The sequence below is a fragment of the Pungitius pungitius genome, chromosome 10 (assembly GCF_949316345.1).
Source record: "Pungitius pungitius chromosome 10, fPunPun2.1, whole genome shotgun sequence".
In the NCBI taxonomy this organism is placed as follows: domain Eukaryota; kingdom Metazoa; phylum Chordata; class Actinopteri; order Perciformes; family Gasterosteidae; genus Pungitius; species Pungitius pungitius.
Window position 1 is genome coordinate 18,612,829 of NC_084909.1, and position 22,777 is coordinate 18,635,605.

Sequence of the window (22,777 nt, forward strand, 5' to 3'; positions counted from 1 at the left end):
AAAAGACTCCTGCAACCAACTCCACGTGTTTTTTCCAGTAACATTTGACTCTACAACAGATTTACTTTTGGTTGTGGTGCGAAGCAAACATCCCCCATGATGCACCCTGGTGAATCCTCCTACTCACTCCACGGCGCCCTCCTCGCTCAGGAATGAATACAGGACTAATATTTTCACGATGCATTAGCAAACCACTTGGCAGCTTCTCCTGTTGGAGAAATGTTACACTCTCAACCTGCACGTGTGTGTGTGTCTGTGTGTGTGTGTGTGTGTTATATGGGGTACGAATCGGGGCCGCAGGTGCCAGACAGGCAGGCCGTTTCACACCCGTCTTCTGTAATTGGCCAGAGCACCCCATCTTCCTTCAATACCCCCCCCCCCACACACAAACACACATTTATGAGGAATGAAGCAAGGCCAGCTCGGGCCCAACGCCACGGCAACCATGACGCCGGCCAATTATAGCACGGCAAGGCAAGGATGCGTGGTTAAGTCACCTAGCAACTGAGAGAAAGAGAGAACGGGGGAGGGGGGTGGGAGAGAGAGAGAGAGAGAGAGAGAGAGAGAGATTAACAGGCATGGACAATCAACCAGCCACCATCCAATTATGGAAGAGGGTGATGCAGTTGCTTGGCAACCCAAACTGAATGAGCAAATGGAGAGAGAGAGAGGGGGAGAGAGAGAGAGGGAGAGAGCACTCAGGTTGGAGAATGGACCCAGTGGGTGAAGAGGAGTTTTGAGGTATATGTGTGTGTGTGTGTGTGTGTGTGTACGTGAGTGGAGGTCTGGGGTTACAGCAGGGTTTCTCCTGAATCCACATGAGGTTGTAACGGTACCTGCGGAGAGTGGGGGATGGAGCCGATGTGGTCAGCTGGTGGTGCAGGGGGTTGGGTTGGGGGGGATTGGGGGGGGGGGGGGGGGGTCATGGCTCTAAAGCTGGAGAATTATTTGGCGGACAGACGACCGGATACAAAGGTTTTCTCTTCTGACGAGTGCTCTCTGTCCGTTAGTGGGAGTGTTCTCACCTGTGTGTGTGTGTGTGTGTGTGTGTGTGTGTGTGGGCCCACGGAGACGCAACTCCGCCGCGGCCAGAGGTCAATTGTCAAAGACTTTTTTTATATACCCCAATACTATCCCACTGATGTCTGATTTTTGTCTTTGTTGTGTGGTACAACTGCCAATCATCATGACACAAGCAGCTGGTTCCTGTGGTAGTAGAAGTAGTAGAAGGTGCTTTACTGATGTAGCTATAAGCAGGCAGTTTTCACCCTGTCATGTTTCAACATGTCTGTGCTATATTCCTTCTGTTTTGTCACATCATCATCCGACAGCACATCCAAATATTTTATCAGGTATGATTTACAATTTTAGAAAACAGTGCTTGTTGAGGCCCGATTCATTAATAATTGGGGAGACAAAGACTCTTTCTCATCTTGCTCATACATTCATATCTCCAAATATATTCTACTGTTTCCAAATATGCAGTTAAGTATATCTGTTTGGACTGCAGCTTGAATAACAAGCTGTAGAATGTTTTAAAAGATAAAATTGGATCAGGGAGTGCAGAAAAACCCTGGCTTCCACTCAGATCGGCTCCGACCGGGTGCTTTGGAGATTTACTGAATTAATTTGTACATCTGTTAACGTTTCAACCTTCCCCAAGTAAACATTTCACATAACAAAATAAGCCTCCCATGGAATCGGTAGCTTTGGACATGAGCGCAGGAACGTGGTTACTGACGCTCTGAGGAACCTCCTGACGGGGCCACGGGGGCCTCTGGTGTGCACCACGTGACACTAAGTGTATTGATGCGATTGCTCCTCCCTGCACTCTCTGCTACGCTAATCCCCCCCCGCTACATGTATGTTCAATGATTTATGGTCATAAGAACCCAAAAAGAGGATTAAGCTAATTAAACACAGTACTGTGCTTGTAGTGAACACGTCGGGAGGGACCACGCCACCCCCCCCCCCCCCCCCCCACATTCACACCACCCGCTCACACACCCTCACAGTGTCTCCAGGGGGGGGGGGGGCTCTTTTCCTCTCACTGAAGGATTGTGCCCTCAAAAGCTCATCGTTGGATAGCATGACTCGACCATAGAATCTTCACAAGAGACACCGCAGCTAGCCGCCAGGCTACCAGAACCCTAGCTGCTCCATTCTGGATTAGCTCTTATTGAGGCCCAGCACTGGGTTCCCGGGGCTACGCTAGCTGCTGAACCTGAGATGTAATGCCATACTTAAAGCAAAGCAACGGCAACTGGGATCATATAAGCATGTAACACGGCGGATTAATGGTGCCAAGGTTGCCAGTATTAATGCGGTTGGGGGTCTGCAGGCTACGTGCTGTAATCCTGATGAACACCGAGGGAAACTGCTAACACTAGATGATGTCCACCGGAGGCCATGAGCCACTCCAGATTCTCTAAATGATGCTGTGGCTGAAGCTAGGAGGTGAATCATGAAGCTCCCAGTGGGGCAAGTTGAGAAGTGATATGCTCAGCTCAAGTTATTCTGGCTCAAAGATGATTAATGCAGAAAGCATTTTGACCTAAAAAAATCCGTTGGAATCGGACATTTCCTATAACTTTAGAGATAAACTCTAAACTGTAAATGTGAGTCAAAGCAAACTCCAAATAGTTGTTTCTTTTGGGAATGAATCAATGTTTTCTTTGCTCACCACTTCCAATTGTTAAATTAGTCCCACGGGTCTGACAGGTAGCCGTATTGCCTTGAAGCACATATTGACTTCATTGATTGTAAGTGACAGACGGCTGCAGCAGAAAAGTCAAAAAAAGTAAGCAAATTTTGTGCAAACTTTACAAAAACTGTTCGTACCTGCTGATCTTCTCTGCTCTTGAAAACCTGAGTGACTTTGTGAATTCCTTCCTCGTCATATTGTAAAATATTGTGCAGTTTTTCTTCACGTCTGATCGCCTTTAAACTTGTTTCTTAACAATAGTCCCTGACACAATAATGGCCTTTTGAATCAACATGGCGTCCCTTTTTAAATCCAGAGCTGGCCACCGATGGTCTATCTTATTTTTATTAACTCTGCTCTGGTTGGTCTGCGGGTAAATTCTATTGAAAAGTCTGAATCTTTTTCCCTTTACGTTACAGTATGTAAAACAACTTCCTCTTCTTTTGTCCATAAACTGAATTGTTGAAATAATTGAAAGGTTTTTGCTCGATGCGTTCAGAAAATGACCACATGTCCCTTATCTAGTGACCTCTTTACATTGACAGATGTAAATCTAAGCTTAGCTCACCTAGCGCTGTGCAAACACAAGCAAATCCCAAATTTGTCTGCGCCATTCAAATCCGTCTTCATTCACGAGTCCGAGTAGCTCGTCACCACGTGCGCTTTAAGAGAGCCGGCTGCCTGGGGCCCCTGGACACATCAGTCTGTTCTCTGTGAGGGTCACTGAGAGGGGCAGCTGTAGTTAGCAGCTAAAGCTCCGTCTTACGCCCAGTCGGACACGGCTGAATTACCCACGTCATCTACTAGCAGTCCATCACTTACCGGGCAATTACTGTGGCGGGGCCCTTTTGGCCCTGAGCTCGGGTCAAGAAGCGTGAGGAATTTCACAAGATCGAGAAAATCACCTGAGAAGCATGATCGCTCCTGAGAAACCCCCCCCCTCCCCTCCCGAAAGGCAGCCGCGTGGACGTGCACAATCGTTCCCAACACTCATTGTCAAAGCTCCTCGATGTTTCCCATTTTCTTTGGTCGTACTCTTGGGACATAAAAATGTTTGCAACAGTGTTGCTCGGAGCGGATGAAACTGACGATGTGGCGGAATTTCAGCAGTTTAAGTGTGAACGTTTAAGATCTTAGTTCACAGTGCGGAACATTCTGCATCTGGTCTGGAGTTTGTAATGAAGTTGTTGGTGACAGTGCAGGCCGTCTTCTTCTTTCACGGCTCAGAAAGTCAACAGAGAAGTTCTACGACTTCCAAACAAGGTCACCCTTTCAAGCCTTGCCAGGTCCTACTGACCCCACCAGCTGGGCCCTGATGTCGGGTCGCACCTGTAGCGCCGCCGGCATCGCTTCTTGTTTCACCAACAAACGTGATCACGTCTGTCCATAAGACTGCGTCTGCTGGTGTGACCTGGACCTCATTTCATTCAAGCCATTTGTGAACAAAGCCAGAACACAAACAACTGTTTGTTTGTTTGCATCGCTTCCAAAAACGGGTGATGATGGGGGAGGGGGGACAAAATCCTCCGACTACAGAACACCGCTCATGTAATGAAGGTCTTACCTGTGTGGGTCCTCTGGTGTGCCTTCAGGTGGGAGCTCTTGGTGTAAACCTTCCTGCAGCCGTTAAACTGGCACCGGTGGACCCTCTTTTTGTTCTCCGGCACGTCTCCTCCCTGACTGCCCCCTCCTCCCTGCTCGCCATCGCTGAGGGCCCCGCCTCGGCTCGGCGGCGATGGCAACGCCACCAGTTTGGCCGCCCCCAACCCTACTTTCTTGGCCACGAACTTGAGCGTTAGCGTGCCGTCCGCCGTGGCGGTCAGTGTCTGTGTGGACTTGATGAGGTGGCGCCCGAGCTCTGGCGACGACGGCGGTGTCAGCGACGTGACGGCGGCGCTGAGCTGTGCCGCGCTGACTCCTGCCAGGACCTGTTCCTTTGGTGTGAGGGTCTCGGTCCCCACCTCTGCTAGGACCTTGCTGGAGTGGGGCACCTGGAGGAATTTGGCCTGGACCTTGGGGATGGAAACCAGCAGCGGAGGCGGGCTGGGCTGGTCGGAGAGGCTGGGAAGGAGGGGGTCCATCAGGTCCTCATCGCTGTCCCCCCCTTGCATGAAGGTAGGCGTCAAGAGGCCGTCCAGCTCCTCGTCAAAGAGCTCCGAGAGTCGCTTGGGCTCCGTCTGCAGGTATCGCTCCAACTCCAGACACGTCTGCAAGAAACGGAAGCACATTGAGCCACAGTCAGACATGAAGGTCCAGAGTCAAGCCAGACACATACGCTACATGCTGCGTTACCAGGTTAAACACAAGCCTTAAATACATGACATTATAGTTCAGGCAGAACAATTGATCCTTTAATTTGCCAGGATACAAGTACGGTAAAAGCTTTATATCATGACATGCTCTGATTCTACCACTTTGATTTATAATCCATGGAAGCTTTTGATGGTGCGCTCTGTGTGAGTTTGTAATGTGGATGCATGTGGCAGTATCCAAACACTCCAATCCTCTGTAATTTGTTGGGTATTCGTCATTGCTGCTTCAAGCGCACATTTTCATTTCTAAGCTGTCACTTCCTTGATGTGTGTGACATGAATGAAACACTTATCCATAATGAACCATAGCAAAAGCATCGGATGGACCTTCGTACTGTAAGTTGTGTAAAGCCAGGAACAGCACCCTTTACATCCCCATCTCGTGGCTTTGATAAACTTCAACGTGTTTCCGATACCTGGATCAGTTTCGGGATGTCTGAGTGTGATGAAATGAGTACCGGAGTAAGCACTTCCATGCACCGATCCAATATCGCATGAATATCATTTCTCTGCTCATTTACGTTTGTGAGGAACCCAAATCACTCGAGACCCAATAGGTACTGCGCATCAGAAAGAAGATAGCTCACTCTTATAGCCACTTCCATTATCAGCTGCAGAACATTAGAACCAGCTGGTAAGGTAGCAATGAAATGAATACCAGACAATCTGCCAACTAGAGAATAAAGGAAGCATTAAAAGGGAACCTGAACCGGGTCAGACAACAACCATATCACACCCATACATAAATAATAACACATGTATTTTGTTTTTAAGACTGGTATTAAATAGTTGCTCTTCATCTGCCGGTAAGTAAATGGTGGTATCCAGAAGGAAACATTGGTATCATAAAATGCAGCCTTTGGGTCAATCGTTTAGGGATAGAGGAAGATCCCTATGATGGTTCAACTCAATGCATTCGTGAAGATCAGTCTGGTCTTAAATATTCAGACGTCCTGGTTAGTTCAGACACCCCGTTGACTCTGAACCAGATTCAAATGCCCACTGCAGGCTTCATAACTCTCTGCAGCTGTTGACCGTGTCACCTGGCGGTCCGGAGAGAGGAGGGATTTAGCCCGTGATTGATTGCCGCTGCCCGGCCCGGCTCTCCAGAGCCCCCGCACTGTGGAAGCCTCGCCTGTTTGCCTCCGCTCTCCCAAACCCACTAAGCCATGGAAGGTACAACGCGAGATGGAGGGAGGTGTGAGATCGAAGTCAAAGAAAGAAAGAAAGGGGAAGGAAGGGGGAGGCAAGTAGAGAGAAACCAGTGAACAAAAGCCTTTATTTCTTAAGAATTGTTTCTTCAACTTTCAGCAGAGACACCGGCAGGTTCCGGTTGTTTGCTGGGGATTTTATTCCCGCGGTCAAGGGCACCTCCGGGGATTTAAAGCAGAAACCTTTATGGGTCACTGACCTACTTTGTGAAAGGCTGCACCTCTGCTCTGTAATCTGTAATCTTGTTCCCCTCTCACTTGAGCTAACAGTCGCCTTTTTGACGCAGTGCGCAGCTGTTACAGCTGATGAGAACAATATTAATAAAAGAGATTTTCCCAGCTGTATGATGCCAAATGTTAACTAAAAAAAACAAGCTTTATTAAATGCTACTATGAGCCTGCGATGCTTAGGATTGCTTTACATTGCAAACAGATGCCAACCAGATGTCGGGACATCAGATCAGACACAACGGAACTGTGTCGATCAGAAAAAGACACTTTCATGGTTTGGAGTTCTATTTTTTACAGGAGAAAGTGAGAGAGAGAGAGAAGTAGGGGGGGGGGGGGGTGGCAGTGGGGTGCAGGGTGGGCCCATGGCCCGCTAACCGTCCACTCGGCACTTTCTTGCAAGCTACCTGGCTGGAGCAGCATCCTGCAGCATCCCGTCTTTACGCTACCGGCTCGGGGGGTGAAATCCTGATCCTCTGGCTCTCTCTGCCTCAGCTATCAGGTCCACTAACAGCCACTATGAGAAGGTTGTACTGACCGGCTCCTCTCAAAACCAGACAAACACGCATCTGGTCTGAACATCTGTCGATGGGTGATAAGCTAAACTTCTCCCTCTCCCCCTGTAAGGAGAAACCACTGGGTTAGCCTTTTGTCTCGCTTGTTGCTATCATTTGGTAGCATTGGTATTCCTTTGAGTGATCGCTGTGTATGTAATACAATATCCAGTCAAGCATGCTGAAGGAGGTAATTATGTATCTGTTTAAATTAGATCAGTCCTTGCTAATGCATCTGGAAACCAATACTGGAGATTATCAAACAGACATCAGGTTATCTGGAGTGGAACTTAAGCAGCCGAGTGCTTTGTGGCAGGGCGACATAGATTTTAGGACGATGGGCGCAGTGCACATCGATCACTCGTGGCGATGTCATAAAGCGCCACCGTGGTTGGTATCGCACAACCAACCCATCAAAGGAATAATGCAAATAAAGGGTCCTGAAGCTGATACAATGAAAGTTAGGCCCATCGTTCCCATAATGCACCTCATGTGAAAGGGCACTGACTGTTGGTCGGTTATAAAGATTAAGAGGGGACATTATCATTAGAATGTACTGGCCCCCCACCATCAACAACTGAAGAGTTTATTTATTTTTTTGAAAGGCCAATAAGAGGCTCTTTTGGGAGGGGTTAGAGACAGTTAATGACAAAGATGCTAGTCAGGTGTATTCAGACAAAATGAATGTGTGAATATCTATTATTATCTATAGTATTATTCATCGTCAGACCGATCCAAAGCACCATGAACATCAGTTCTCTTAAATACAGTAAATGCAGCCACTACTACGACATTGTTTTCACCCGATTTGAAATAAGAAAACAGAAAGGTCCGTGTGTGTGTCTGCCGGCGGGGGGGGCTGCACCGATGCTGAGGATTGTGGGAGGTGGGCGGGGAGGACAGAGGGTAGAAAGAGCCCCCCAGGCTGTGGAAAGGGGAGCAAGCGGCGATCAAACCCGCAGCCCGCATCACGCCGATGACCTTCTCCTTCCTACACACCACGGATATCAGGTAACAGCGACTCGCGTGGCCTGCGGCGTGTGCATGGGCCTGTGTGTGTTTGTGCGTGTCAGATGGATAACAACTCGGACTGGTATCATTTCTATGGTTCACCCCCCCCTCCCCCCCAGTCCCAGATCATATGGGGAAAGGTCGGATATAAACAACGGACATAAAAAATACACACAAACGAGTTATCAGCCCAGACAACGAGGTGTTGAGCTGGAAGGAATGTGCTTCAACGACAGAAAGTCAAAGGTACGTCAACCAGAGACCAGTAAGGATCATCCAATCAGAGAGCTTCACGTTCTGTCGCCGGCAGCTGGAGGTCCGTAGAACAAAGTATGAATAAATGACACTGCAGGTCAATGACAAGCAAACCTCTTTTAATGCTAACTGTATTTGTGTCTTATGATATAAGGTAAAGATTCCTGGTGGTTAAAATGAACCACTCTCTTGTTCTTAGGGCCGGCGGGTCGGAAATGCGTGTAGCAGCGGTATTGCCCCAGTGTGGAGCTTGCATTCGACGCGCCGCTGTGGGAATCTTCCATTTCGGGTTATTCATCCATCCAGTCGTTCTGTGCGTGTGCGCGAGTCCAGCTCAGGTGTTGGTTCCGACATTACAGCCAACGAACCCATTCCCCAAATGGATCTTATTTTCATTTCACGGTTTTCAAGGTAACCCGATTGAATTGGGTCACCGTCTGCATGGGGTCAGTTATGAACAAGGTCAAAAGCAGCGTCGCTGCCAGAGAACGAGCCGGCTGGTGTTGAACACACAATATCACACAAGATAAACACACCCTTTCTATGCTGTTTATTTCCCTCTAAATTTCAAGTGTTTGATTTCATATCTTGTCTAGAATTGCTACCGGTGCCTGTGTGCCTGTGTGTGTGTGTGTGTGTGTGTGTGTGTGTGTTCCTGGCCCGCTGAGGTCATTAATAATGAAACGCACACAGAGCAGAGGCCTCTGGATGGAAGCGCTAAGAGCTTTTGACGGACAAAAGATCATTGAGAGGACGGATGCTGAGCAAACAGACTCAAAAGCATCCGTGCGTTGAGCAGGAGACGCTCCGCCTGTGTTGGCGTGGATGCAGTCGTGTGACTATTACCGACATTACCACCGGGGTCGAGGGTGGAATTAAGCCATTTACGTGACTCTGTGAAGTGACACTTCCTGTAATGGTCTGCTCTGCATGTGCTTATTGCCACATAAACAACAAAGTGGCCAACAGCTTTATTTCTGCAAGGTTTTTATATCCTGCAATGTTTGAGTGCATCTGATACCAGCTGATCAATGTTTGGATATTAACTATTATAATTATAATATTATAATAATAGTAGCTTTTGCAAAACGAAGCAGGCTTTTCTAACTTCTTGCCCCTTTAAGCATCATTCTTTTTTCGGTTTGATGCAAAAACTGGTTCTGGTGTTCAGCTACGGACAAATCGGAAAATTTCTAATTATATTTCTCCATGACGGAAAGAGAATTCACCACATTGAGACAAAGAACAGCTTGGCCAGACCAAGATATGACACGGAGACGCATCTAATTGTGGTGTTGAGTAGAAACCAGGCAGCCAAATGAGTCATGCACTATTAATACCAGTGTAATATTTCACCCTAAAATGATCACCAACACACACAGTTGAGCACTCGTCTCATTAAAAGCCTTCACACAATGACGTGAAGTGCTTTACACCGTGAGCGGCTTACCCACCACGCTGTCACACACCTCACAATAACTCATGATTATTCATGAGTTACCATACAGCAAAAGGATACAGGACAGGGGAGTCATGTGATCAAAATGTCACCCCAGTGAAAATAAATAAAAAAGAATGCCTTAAATAAACGGGACAGGACTTTGTTCACTTGTGTTCTAAATCACTTCCAGGCGTCATAACCTTAGAGTAACAACGTCTCATCATCGCTGAGTAGAGAAAGGACGACGGCGCACTGAGAACACCACGTGGTACCATGGTAACGTGAGCGGCCTGTTCCCCTCGCCTCCCGTCCTCACCGTGACCTCACCGTGACCTCACCGTGACCTCACCGGGAGCCACAGAGCAGCCGGCGCCACCAGTTTGGCACGAGCGTTCGCAAACCAACCCAACGGCGTCAAAGGCCTCTGCAGAGCCGGCGCTTGGCTTTTTGTCCCTTCTGGGCTGCCGTGGTGCACGTGGTGAAGGTGCAACCTTTAATGTATTCACCTCGGACGTGGGGGGGGGGGGGGGGGATCTCCATAGAGTTGTTGTCGTTTGTAGATAATTGACACACAAAGCGCTTTATGCCTTTAAACAAACGCAGCGGCGTCCTGCAAACTGAACACAAGTGATTTTGAGAACGTCTCCCTCTCGCCTCCCCGACTCTCATCCTTTCAGTTTGTTCCGTGTTTGCGATGGAGAGTGTTTATTTTCCCACATCGCGATACAGCTTTTGGCTTCAAATTCAGTTTTTTTTTTTTTCTCCGCCCGCTCGTACAAATAGGTCCTAATTAAAGTGCTTGGGCTTCCATAAACTGCTCTTTGAAGCTCTACCTCTTGATGGATCTCGCTCTCTCAGCGCGGCGGGCTCTGATGGCTAATTAGCCACTCAAAGGAGAAGGCAAAAAGAGGCTCTTTATCCAGCTAATTTGCCGACGCGCCTGTGTACACGGCAGATGTGTGTTTGTGAGAGTGAGAGGAGCGTAATGACTTTCATCTGATGTGCCCCGAACCCGCCGCTCAATATCAAACGGGGGGCGAGCCGCCTCCTTTGTGTCGGAGCCGCCGAGACGAGAGGACGTCCTCCTCGCCGAGGTCCACGCTCGGAATCTCGTCTTCGGTGCCAGTTCCGTCAGCGATGGAGCAATGCGGCCCTCTGATTCTGTGAGAGTCCTTTACCGACTTAGATCTTTTCATGGAATGAATGAATGAAGAGGAGCAGTGACTCCTGCTCCAATGACTCAGTGAATTCATGAATCTGTGGAGTAAGACGTGTATTAGGGCGATTTGGGGTAAAGAGGAAGAGGAGGGGGGGGCTAACATAAACCTCCGAGACAAATGCAGCAAGGCAGACAGGTACCCAGTGTTTTGTGTATAATGTTGATGCCGTTAGCGGTAGCATCCGATTTAAATGATTGCCCTAATCCAGTGAACTCTTGTGGGGTGATTCATCCAACAGCCTGACTAAAGACAAATGTTGATTTGATTTTTAAAAAACACATCATTTCAAAACCATGAGCATTATTCTGAGCTCTTCTAGTTTCATATTTCACCAGCAGGGGTTCGATTCCCACTCGGCCATCAGAGAGTTGATGTTCCAGACCATTGACTTCATGTGCCTGGCTTTGGAAGAGGGGGCCAACTACCCCCAACTCAGGATACTTTGTAGTCTTATCGTACACAAACCTACGGCCGTATATATGTACAGGAATCCGTGCTCGTAGCAGAGCATCTGAACCTCGCCCTGCTTATGGACACCAGCGTCCTCGTGCACTGAGCCAAACGTTCTCTCTGCTGGATGGTGACCTTCTCGAGCTGCATCCGCCAACCATACCAGTGCAACCAGCGCTATGATGGGGTTTATGATAGCTGTTCCACCAATGAAAGTGTAAACCACCAACCAATTACCAAGTGTGACACCAAGACCAGTGCCGGCGCTCCGCACACGCACATCACGCGCTGCGCGTAGGGCACCAAGTGTCTGGGGGGGCACCAAAAAATCTGGGACGTGAAAAATCATCACAGTAGGCTACTAGTATAAATAAAATATGTCTAAAGCATGCTAATATGCAAAATCAATACAAAGTCAAAAAGTAATAGACCTAGACCAAATTAGTCTAGAAAAAGGGGAACCTCCTGTGCGCCCCCCCCCCCCCCCCACCTCCCAGTGGTTTGTTCCATTATGCCTCAAATCTCAAATGTGGCAGACAGCTTTGAAATGGCTTCGAAAAGGCGTCAAGAGTCGGGGGCGGAAAAAAGAGACAGCGGGATGATGCTCGCACGTCGCTCTCAGCTAAGACAATGTTTTAAATCAGGGGTCCCCAAACTTTGTCTCGTGAGGATCGTTGCTAGCGGTCACCGGGCGGCCGGCTGCCCGCATGTACTCGCCTCATAATGTCCGCACGGACCGCCGGTGGGTCGTATTCGGTACTCGTCCGCGGGCCGCCCCAAGTTTCTGTTACCGTTACCGTTTCTGTTATCATTTGTTTTTATGTTATCATTTAAGTTTTTGCATAACAATCGGCTTCAAGAGGCATATCCCAATCTGTGGATTGCTTCGTATTGCACTGACTCTCCCTGTCACGGTTACCTCTGCTGAGCGAAGCTTTTCAAAGCTCAAACTAATCAAAACGTACCTGCGCTCATCAATGGGGCCGGAACGTTTAAGTGGTCTGGCTGTCATCAGCATCAATGGGGACGTGGCTCAGAAACTGTCATATGACCTGATAGCTGATTTTGCAGCTAGGAAATGCAGGCGTGTGCCTCTGTAGGGCCTTTGACAACTGATGGTAGTGAAAATGTTTGTAATATTGTTCTATCGGATAGCAGAATGGTCTCTTTTATAGAGATGGTAAAGTAAATTCTACTGTGCAGTTTGCACTTTATTATTATTATTTGTACTTATGTATATTATTTACTGAAGAAATGTGCACATTATTACTTACACGGTTATATACTTGAATACTTTCTGCATTTACAATGTTCAGTTCCAAATCTGTGTTTTTAGTAATTGTGGTGGTATTTGGTATTTATAATTTATAATTTTATCTTTTATATAATTTATTTCTTTTCATGTTTGTTTATTTAAATTATTTATGTTTAGAAGTTATTTGGGGAATAAAGAGAACCTAACTAAGACATTCTGAATGGTTGTTATTCCTTTGGTGGTGGTGGTTGGTTGGTCCGTTGGTTGGGGGGGGCACCACCAAGCATTTGTGCTTAGGGCACCCAAATGGCTAGCGCCGGCCCTGACCAAGACAATGCTCTACCTTCCTCCTGGTCAAAATAATATCACTAATCCATGGTCACCAGATGCTGTCTGGTGATTGGATGCAGCCAAACCCTCAAAAATGAATCTACAGCTACACATCTCATCAATAGTCAGGTATTTTCTCTGTTTGAAGGTTCCTCCTGCTGTAGAAACAAGAAACAGGATGACCTCACTTTACACTCGCAAGACTGTATTCTTTAGACACGGCAAGTACACGATGTACTCGACATTCCACCACCTGCTTTGTGACAACAAAACCAGTAAAATAGTGTGTTTTGTGCATTTCCATAAACGAGGAAATGATCAATACAAATCGACATGAAGTGCAGATCTCAGACCTCCACTGTGGCAAAGCGCGGTGGTGTGCGTACGGAACGCTCAGTCAGCTGATAGCGGCGTGCAATACGCACCATGCCAACACATCAAGGGCTGCTGGAGGTTCTGTTAGCAGAGCAGCAGATCTTCATCGTTCATGGATGGAAGTCACGATGCTATTGGTTGAAATCGCTTGGTGCTCGCTCACGTGGGAAAGCGTCACTTTGTGTTTTCGACGAGATGAAATAATCATCATGAAACCCCACAGAGCTTCGGACAAAACAAAAAGACAACATCAAAGTCCAGGTTTGCCTCACTATGCACACACAGACACACACACACAAACAGACAGAACACAACAATGAATCCGTTGTGTGTGACCCTCACAGCGGCGCTAAAGACCCCACGTTGTCGCGCGCGTGTGTGTGTGTGTGCGTGTGTGCGCGTGTGCGGGCCGCGGACTCAGACCTGTGGGGTCCAGCAGGTTAACGGAGACGGGACCAGACGGAAGAACGGAGCGACATCGCTGGGGTTTCTCCCACTTTTGATTTGACAGAAGATTAGTCCGGGAAATACTGAACAGGGCCACGAAACATGCACATATTTCCATTAATAATTCAATTCATCAGTGAAAATGTATTTTAAATTAACAAATCAATCATGTAGCCCAAAGGTTTTGAAGAGGTAGGCATATAAATGAGATAAGACACAATCTATTAAAATGTTCAGAATATTATATATTTAAATATGCTAATAAGGGATTACAGAATGCAACTCTTTTTCAATTCTGAATTTAATCTGCAGACGCAAATGCAACAACTAATACAATATACCCTAAAACATTTTGTTATGAAATGTTATCATATTTCAGTAACTCTGTAACTACTGTAATTTGAATTTGGATGTATGAACATTTTTTAAATTACACCAAACTGGACGATGCAGAAAAACTGTGAATCTCTGGAATAACTGTGTTTTTTTGTGGTATTATGACTGATGAACATCCCTTTGTGGGGAAGACGAGCTACGAGGGGCCAGCCGTCACGCACACGCTCCTTTAACTAAAAAGCAAGGCGCTAATGAAAAAAACAGAGTGCTCAGGAGACAAAGGACGACGATTAGCCAATGAGAGTAAAGAGAGTAAAGGAGTGAGTGAGTGAGTGCTCCAAGAGAAGAGACACACACACACACACACACAAACACACACACACTCAGGGAGCATCACCTCCAACCTCCAGCCTCAGCCAATGAAATTTTAATCAGCATTCTCTGATGGAGGAGAGCACTCAGACTCTCCTGCTGTGTAAATGCTCTCTCCATCCTCTCTATTCATGCTTCCCGAGGCCCCTCCTCCCTGCCTCCTTTAACTCCTTCCTCCTCTCCTTTGACTCATTCCTCCCCTCCTTTAACTCCTTCCTCCTCTCCTTTGACTCCTGCCTCCCCTCCTTTAACTCCTTCCTCCCTCCTTTAACTCCTTCCTCCTCTCCTTTGACTCCTTCCTCCTCTCCTTCAACTCCTTCCTCCTCACCTTTGACTCCTTCCTCCTCTCCTTTGCCTTGTTGGCACAAGTTTTGCTTCCTCCTTCCTCAGTGAGGAAGCGATAGGTCACGGCCTCTCGTTCCCTCCTTCCTCCTCTGCTCCTCCTCAGGTGTCTCAGAGAAACAGCCCAAACATTTCCTCGGCTCGGTGAATTTCAGAAACTGCTTTATTTGCATTTTCCAAGCAATGTTTCCTGAACTAAAGGTGATAATGGTTGGAATTGACAGTGATTAACTGTAATTACATTTCTCTCAGTGGCTGTAGAGTAACAAACAGCAGTGGAATGAAAAACAACCCTCCCCCCTGATTTAAGCTGGAAACTCAACTGGGTTTTAGTGGAGCTTCTCCATCGGACTGTCACATGGTTCTTTTGCTTTACGTCACGTCAGCATGTTGTTACTTCACCCGTTCGATTGGGAGCCAAACAAAGATTTAACAATCTGATCTAAATGAATATCAACCGGTTCATTTGAATCCATTGAATCCAACACATTGTTACACACGTCTCAGTGTTTGTGTACTGGTGGAAACACGAATTCAACTTTCCTGCTTGAGGAGAAACATTCTGGCGAAAGCTTAATAAAATGTGTCAGTGGACTTAACTCGATGTGTCGTCTTTTCTTTGTCCTCCAAAGACAAAATGTTACAACGGAGACACTTCCCAGAAGACACTCACCCATCCTCTCACTCTCTCTCTTTCAATCACACACACTCACACATCTTTACTGTCCACGGCTATTAAGTACAAGGACATCAAATTAATTAACAGCTTAATCACTCACACATACACGTGTGAACACACACACACACACTCTCACACACACACAGACACACACGCACGCACACACTCTCACACACACATGCACACACACACACACACACGCACGCACACACACACGCACACTCACACACACACACACTCACACACACACACGCACGCACACACACACGCACACTCACACACACACACACTCACACACACACACACACACACTCTCACACACACACTCTCACACACACATGCACACACACACACACACACACACGCACACACGCACGCACACACGCACACACACATACAGCATTTTCATTTGAGGAATAATTTAATAGTGCTTAACCAGGTTTATGGATCTCCGTGTCTCTCTCTGTCTCTGTCTCTGTGTCTCTGTGTCTGTGTCTCTGTCTCTGTGTCTGTCTGTGTCTGTCTGTGTCTCTGTGTCTCTGTGTCTCTGTCTCTGTGTCTGTCTGTGTCTGTCTGTGTCTCTGTGTCTCTGTGTCTCTGTGTCTCTGTCTCTGTGTCTGTCTGTGTCTGTCTGTGTCTCTGTCTCTGTGTCTGTCTGTGTCTCTGTGTCTGTGTCTGTGTCTCTGTCTCTGTGTCTGTCTGTGTCTCTGTCTCTGTGTCTCTGTGTCTCTGTGTCTGTGTCTCTGTGTCTGTCTCTGTGTCTCTTTGTCTTTGTCTCTGTGTCTGTGTCTCTGTGTCTGTCTCTTTGTCTGTGTCTCTGTGTCTGTCTCTGTGTCTCTTTGTCTTTGTCTCTGTGTCTCTGTGTCTGTCTCTGTGTCTGTGTCTCTGTGTCTCTGTGTCTCTGTCTCTGTGTCTGTCTGTGTCTGTCTGTGTCTCTGTGTCTCTGTGTCTCTGTCTCTGTGTCTGTCTGTGTCTGTGTCTCTGTGTCTGTGTCTCTGTGTCTCTGTCTCTGTGTCTGTCTGTGTCTCTGTGTCTGTGTCTCTGTGTCTGTCTCTGTGTCTCTGTGTCTGTGTCTCTGTGTCTGTCTCTGTGTCTCTTTGTCTTTGTCTCTGTGTCTGTCTCTGTGTCTCTGTGTCTGTGTCTGTCTCTTTGTCTTTGTCTCTGTGTCTGTCTCTGTGTCTCTGTCTGTCTCTTTGTCTCTGTGTCTCTGTGTCTGTGTCTGTCTCTTTGTCTTTGTCTCTGTGTCTGTCTCTTTGTCTCTGTGTCTTTGTCTCTGTGTCTCTGTCTGTCTGTGTCTCTGTGTCTGTCTCTTTGTCTCTGTCTCTTTGTCTCTGTCTCTCTTTGCGTCTGTGTCTGCAGGTCATTCGTTATGTCGGACGGCCTGTCCTCCACCGTGAGGCATTTGTCCAGCCGGGAAAAAAATGATGGGCTGGCTGTCCACACGTCACATCCAGACAGTGCACACACACACGTGTACGAACACACAGACACACACACTCACGTCTGACCTTGAATCCAGCCTGGACATGAGTGGGTCTTTGGTGTCGTTTTTATGTGCAGTGATTTATGTCATTTCGCCCTGTTTGTTTCTAGTCTAATGTGATACAATGAATCCGCTCACACGTTCTCGTCTGTGATCTTTTCTTCTTGCCGTGTCTCATTTCAGGATTACGCTGCGATGACTTCATTTCCCCTACAGGGATCATAAAAATCTCATTTAAAAATAAAGCGTGTGAATACACTGCAAAAGGGTTTTTCTCCTCATGTAAATTTCTAGCGGCCCAAGTGCACCGAGTGCTTCTCACTCCAAGTGCTTTTGTACACCAAGTAACTCTGAACGTTCAGGAGCACCATTGACCCTAAACTTAAATACCAGTCAACGACAAAGGTAAAGAGACTCTTCTGCCAAGTGGTTTGCTTAAAAGCTTCAAACGGCTCCGATCTGAAGGACAAAGGAGGATGAGAAGGTAACCTGCTGGACCAGGACGCAGCTCGCGGCTCGTAAACCCACAAACTGAACCGAGTCAAACCTTCACGGTCTCCTTGATCTTCTGGCAGGTTGGACATCGATGAGACAACACTGAAGACATCAGTTTCTGACTCACGTTGTCTTCCCACCACACAAACACAAGCATTCTGTGTGATGGTCCTTTAAATCCTTAATCTGCCCGTTCTACCTGAATATAAAGAGCAAGAAAAATGAAATAAACAATAGACATGATGCTCCTTCATCCCATTAGACGCCGACCTTCATTCGCAGCATCGGCCACAACTGATCAGTCAATCCACATGGTTTTATTCTTTTTCTTTTTCATGCTGAGGTCTCAAATCTCCTTCTTCCCTTTTCCTGCGACACGTTAAATCAGCTCAGGGGTGACACCAACGATCTGAAACGCTCCTCTGATGAGAGACCACTGCACGAGGTCTTAATGCGCGACGAGCAAAATCTCTGATCAAAAAAGGAACTTGTTTGGAAGTGTGATGGGTGGGTTTTCTGGCCGAGGATGAAGTCAGTGTGTGTGTGTGAGCTTTGGCTCACTGACCTCTGAGAGAAGGGAGTCAGAAACGATGAAGCATTATATATTAGCTGCCTCGGGTTTCAATTTCATATCACCCTGCTCAAGCGAAGAGTCAAAGCGCTGATGGGTGATGAGTCTGATGGGGGGACGTTCCCTGGACTTGGAGATGGAGACGCCAAGTGGGAACAGGCTGAACTCTTTTAATACTAGTGCAGCTTCGCTGGTAAAAAAGAGAATCTGCTGATGCTGAAGACCTTCGAGGCGCTTTTGGACGTCTCGCTGACACCTGCCTCGTCACCTGGTTCTGAGCACCAATGAACGCCGTCGTAAGCGAGGCACTAGAATGTTCTGTTTGTCCACAACGCAGGGCTCCGCCTCCCTATACCGCCAGATGTTGTCTTTGCCTGATGTTATGCGTGCTAACCAGACGCAGAGGAGCATGGGTCGTTCCTACAGAGCAGCAGGGGGTCGTCATCCAGCCGCTTGGTGGGCTGGACCCACGCCGCACTTTGTCTGCTTTGTCGTATTCACAACGGAAGTGACCAGTAAGTCTCAATGGATGAGTCCAAAGTGGGATGGGGCGGGTCACGTGGCCCCATTTCAATCTGTGCTGTCCGCGGCTAAGAGGGCCCTGATGACCCTGATGGAGGCCCTCTGAACATCATCTGCCCGGTTCATCTCATGAATGAAACCCGCTGTTGTGTTAAGATGAATGTGAAGTGAAGAAGATGAACTGTCTAACTTCACCTACGTAGGTCTGCTGGTCCGATCTGGTACAAGACTCTCAAGGGTCGAGCCATGTGGAAGTTTATTATGAAGGAAGGACATTCTGACAAAGCTGTGTGAAAGTTAATCAAGAAGGTTCCAGGATGGTTCCACAGAGAGCTTCTTCCTTCATAAAAATGATGTCAAGCTTTATGATTTATTCTGACATACTGACGCTCCCAGTTGAGTATTTTAAACTGGTGTCACTCTTTTGTTCCCAATGTCCAGTTACCCCCAGTGTGTTACACATATGATGATGTTTGACTGACAGCATTTACTGTGTCGATGCTCCGTTTGTCTACATGCTGATCCGTAAAGACACAATCACAAGTAGGCAGTAGGACAATATTGACAACAACAGGCGTAACTGTCTAAAGCCAATAAGCTCATATATCGTTTTCTCTCTCACACACACACACACACACACACCCACAGAGAGACACTAGCCTCCCCTATCAGCCCTCTCTGCTCTCTTTCTCTTCCTAATTGACCATGAAAGTAGCCCATAAATTGAGTTACTGCATTGTGCCTGTCTAGTCATATAAAAGTGCTTTAATGGTTTCGCTAGGAGCTCTGTTGGGAACATTAGGCAGAACTCTCCACATTCATTAGCCCATTAGCCTGTTTCAATATTGACATATTCTCATTTGTCCCCTCCCCGGTCTGTCGGGGGCCGAGACACTCCGGGACCAGGTCTGAAACGAGCCAGCTGGCGGCGCTTTGGCACGGATCAATCAGCGCTTCTGCACCGTTTGCTAAATCATCCGCGGCTTTGTTCTCGGAGTGGAGTGTCGGTGAAAGCAGTACCAGCCGTCCCTCATTCGGAGTGGCTGGTACTTTGGTGCCATGACGACACAAACCAACGATCAATCCACGACCATCTAAAGGTTTTAGATGCATTTCATCCCCTCAACGTCACCGACGCTCCCATTGATCCATAAACATAAAACCCTTTTCTCACTCGCCGTTGGAATACTTAAACGCAACGCTGACATTTTTCACTCGAACTCAATTCACGACCATTTTCCTGTTATGAAAGTGAAGTTATTTCAGAAATAATATTCCAAAATCATAACAGCGCGACCCCAGGGCAATGTTTGGGTTTGACCCCTTCAAACCAACGTCAAAGCTCGGAGAACTTTGGTTCATGTACACACACAGAAGGAATATTACATTTGCAGAGGATGTTACACGTTGCAGTACATAACATGTGTACATCAGGCAAACAGAGAATAAATAGTGTCATTTCTGTATCCACCAGCGTCACTGAGACACAGCGCACTGAACCCGATGAACCCGCTGAAGGAGAACATCATGTTAATGCTGAGACATGAGGCTGCAATTCTGCCAGCTAGCCAGGAGAGGAGACACACACACACACACACACACGGCCACAATCTTCACACTCAAGTCTTCCATCCGAATCCACAGGGGGGGGGGGGGTTTCTGGCTTTATTTAGGAGCATGAAAGACGTGCCGCGGCGTGCGCATGGCAGCTGGTCCAATCATGATAAGTATGCAAATTGAACATTTGATTACTGTTGCACTCGTGCCTCGTGCAGGGAGGTGACTCCCGGTTCGGAATCGGCGGCTGTCAGCAGGTCGCCTGCTTTCAATCCGTTAAATCCAGGAAAATGCTGATATTACTGCTGCATTTTCCACAGCGTGGGACAATATGACGACCGCTCCATAACCGCGCGTGTGTTTGTGTGTGTGTGTGAGATGAAGTCGAAGCCTGCTTAAGGTCAGTCAAGCTGTGCCGAGCGTGGCCTTTACAGCCCCCCCCCCGCCCACACACGCTCACGCAGGGCGCTCCGCATTGCGTGACCGGGTTCACGGGCGTTTCTTTTGAAGTGTTGTGTGTCGGCGTCACGCACAAGAAAGCGGGCGCATCAGTCTTTGCCCGCCGAGACCTGCAGATGCTGTCAGAGGACAAGGAGCAGTGTAACCACCATGCCGTGACCCGCCCCCCCCGACCCCCGCCCCGACCCCCGCGCTACCCCCGCTGCTCCAAGAGATGCTGACTTTGTGGATGCCGGATTCAGGTTTATAAGCCACTGTTGCAACAGTAAAAAACGGAGTTTTACAGTAAATTTATTTTAAGACAGAACAAAATGACTGTAGAGTAAAGTAAACTATTTTCCATGAAATACATCAGTGTAATTACTACATGACACCTAATGGATCCCAAAGTCTAGAATTTAAGTAATTAAGTAAAAAAAAACATTTTAATATTGTTCAAAAAGTTGCTACAAATTACAGCTAAAAGAAATATAAATATTACATTCACAGTCTCATGTGGTTGGAATCAAGAACAAATAGTCTGAATAGCATTGACCAATCAGGCCCAAGCAGGCTTTGCTTGTGGGGAAAAGCAGGAACTGAAGCATTCTGGGAACAGAACAGCTATGACAGTGATTTTAATTTTTATTGGGGAGGGGGGGGGGGGTTTAAACTTAGCTTTTCAAACTGGCTTAAATCTGTTGGCACGCGTCGTCTCACATAACATGTGTTAAATCCATGCTGACGGTGGGAAGTTTCTTTTGATGGTGGCGCTACAGGAAAGATCCCAGTATGGAAAACCTTTAACCTCGGGGGGGTCAAAAGAGTCACATGATCATTAGATGAAAGATTGAAAACCATCCTCTGAGGACCATGAATATTCACAGCACCTTTTCAGGGGTCAATAGTGTTGCTGCCGATGGGCCAAACATCGACGTGTACACAAGCACACACACACACACACACACACACACACACAGTAGTTTCCCCAGCCAATGCAGCGCAGCACAATAACATCAACTGTTTATAACCCATAATTTTATCACGTTAATAAAACTTCCTCCCCCCCCCCCCCCCCCCCCCCCATGGCAGAGAGCTCATTAGCCCACGCGGCGGGCGCCCCCCCGGTGAGCCGGCGTTCGGCGGCCATCTCTCATTCAGCTCAACGAGGTTCTGGTTGGTGACGATGGTTTGGTTTTAAATGGCTGCGACCCCCGAACAACAAGCTGGATTTTTATCACCCACACATCAGCCTGAACGCAAACAGACACCACAAGCTGTTAAATGATGTTCTGCATGATGATAGTGTTTATATATGATGTCAGTGCCCTGGTGCTGTGTGTGTGTGTGTGTGTGTGTGTGTGTGTGTGTAGACAGACTGCCTAGCACACATGCTGACTTTTACCCCCTGATGTATTCCTGGTATATTGCTGACAGCCTGCAGTCTGAAGAATACATTCATTTAATGATTGCAGGGTGTGTGTGTGTGTGTGTGTGTGTGTGTGTGTGTGTGTGTGTCAGCAGTTGGCTCGTGTGCAAACAACAGTCTCCCCGCTGCTCACTGGAGCCGGTGGATCCATGCGTGGAGGTCACAGCACCGAAAACTTGACAGACTCTCACCATCATATGTTTTATTGAGGACAGATGGAGCCGATTAAATTGAACACACACGGCAGATAGACACATTAGAATGATAATAATATCACATCTGTTTACCTTGCAGCGCGGGTTTGACCCGAATGATTTGAATGATTCATGATGTCAATTAGTAGAAGTGAGACTCTACTTCTGTCCTGCATGTCTAGCAGCTTGGAACAAAACACTAAAAAGATTATTATTTCTTCTTTAAGAATTAGAAGATATCTGTACAAATTCAAACAACACTACACATTGTGCTGTGCTACACATTGTGTTGTGTTACAGATTGTGTTGTGTTACAGATGCTGGTCTCTATGGATACAGAGGACACATTTCTACAGGTGATGTGCTGCTTTAATGGAATGGATCCATTAAGAGTTTGAAGACATCAGATATACAGCAGTGCATAACTCGTTTGTATCATATCTCCTGTCCACACACAGAGGCGAGCTCACACATTTAATGACACTTACGTCCCCTGCTCATAACCTCTGGACCCTCGAAGCCACGTGAACGCGTGAAACATCATTCGATGAACCGGCTACACTAAA

The 22,777-nt window shown here is 47.3% G+C and overlaps 1 protein-coding gene across 1 annotated transcript in view; it reads right to left on the bottom strand.

Moving 5' to 3' along the window:
* Window positions 1–22,777, bottom strand: part of klf7b (Kruppel like factor 7b) — a 46,842-nt gene that overhangs the window by 8,393 nt on the left and 15,672 nt on the right. The window contains exon 2 of the mRNA XM_037488553.2: window positions 4,269–4,911. Coding sequence (XP_037344450.1) covers window positions 4,269–4,911 — 643 coding nt within the window. The remainder of the gene's footprint in view (window positions 1–4,268; window positions 4,912–22,777) is intronic.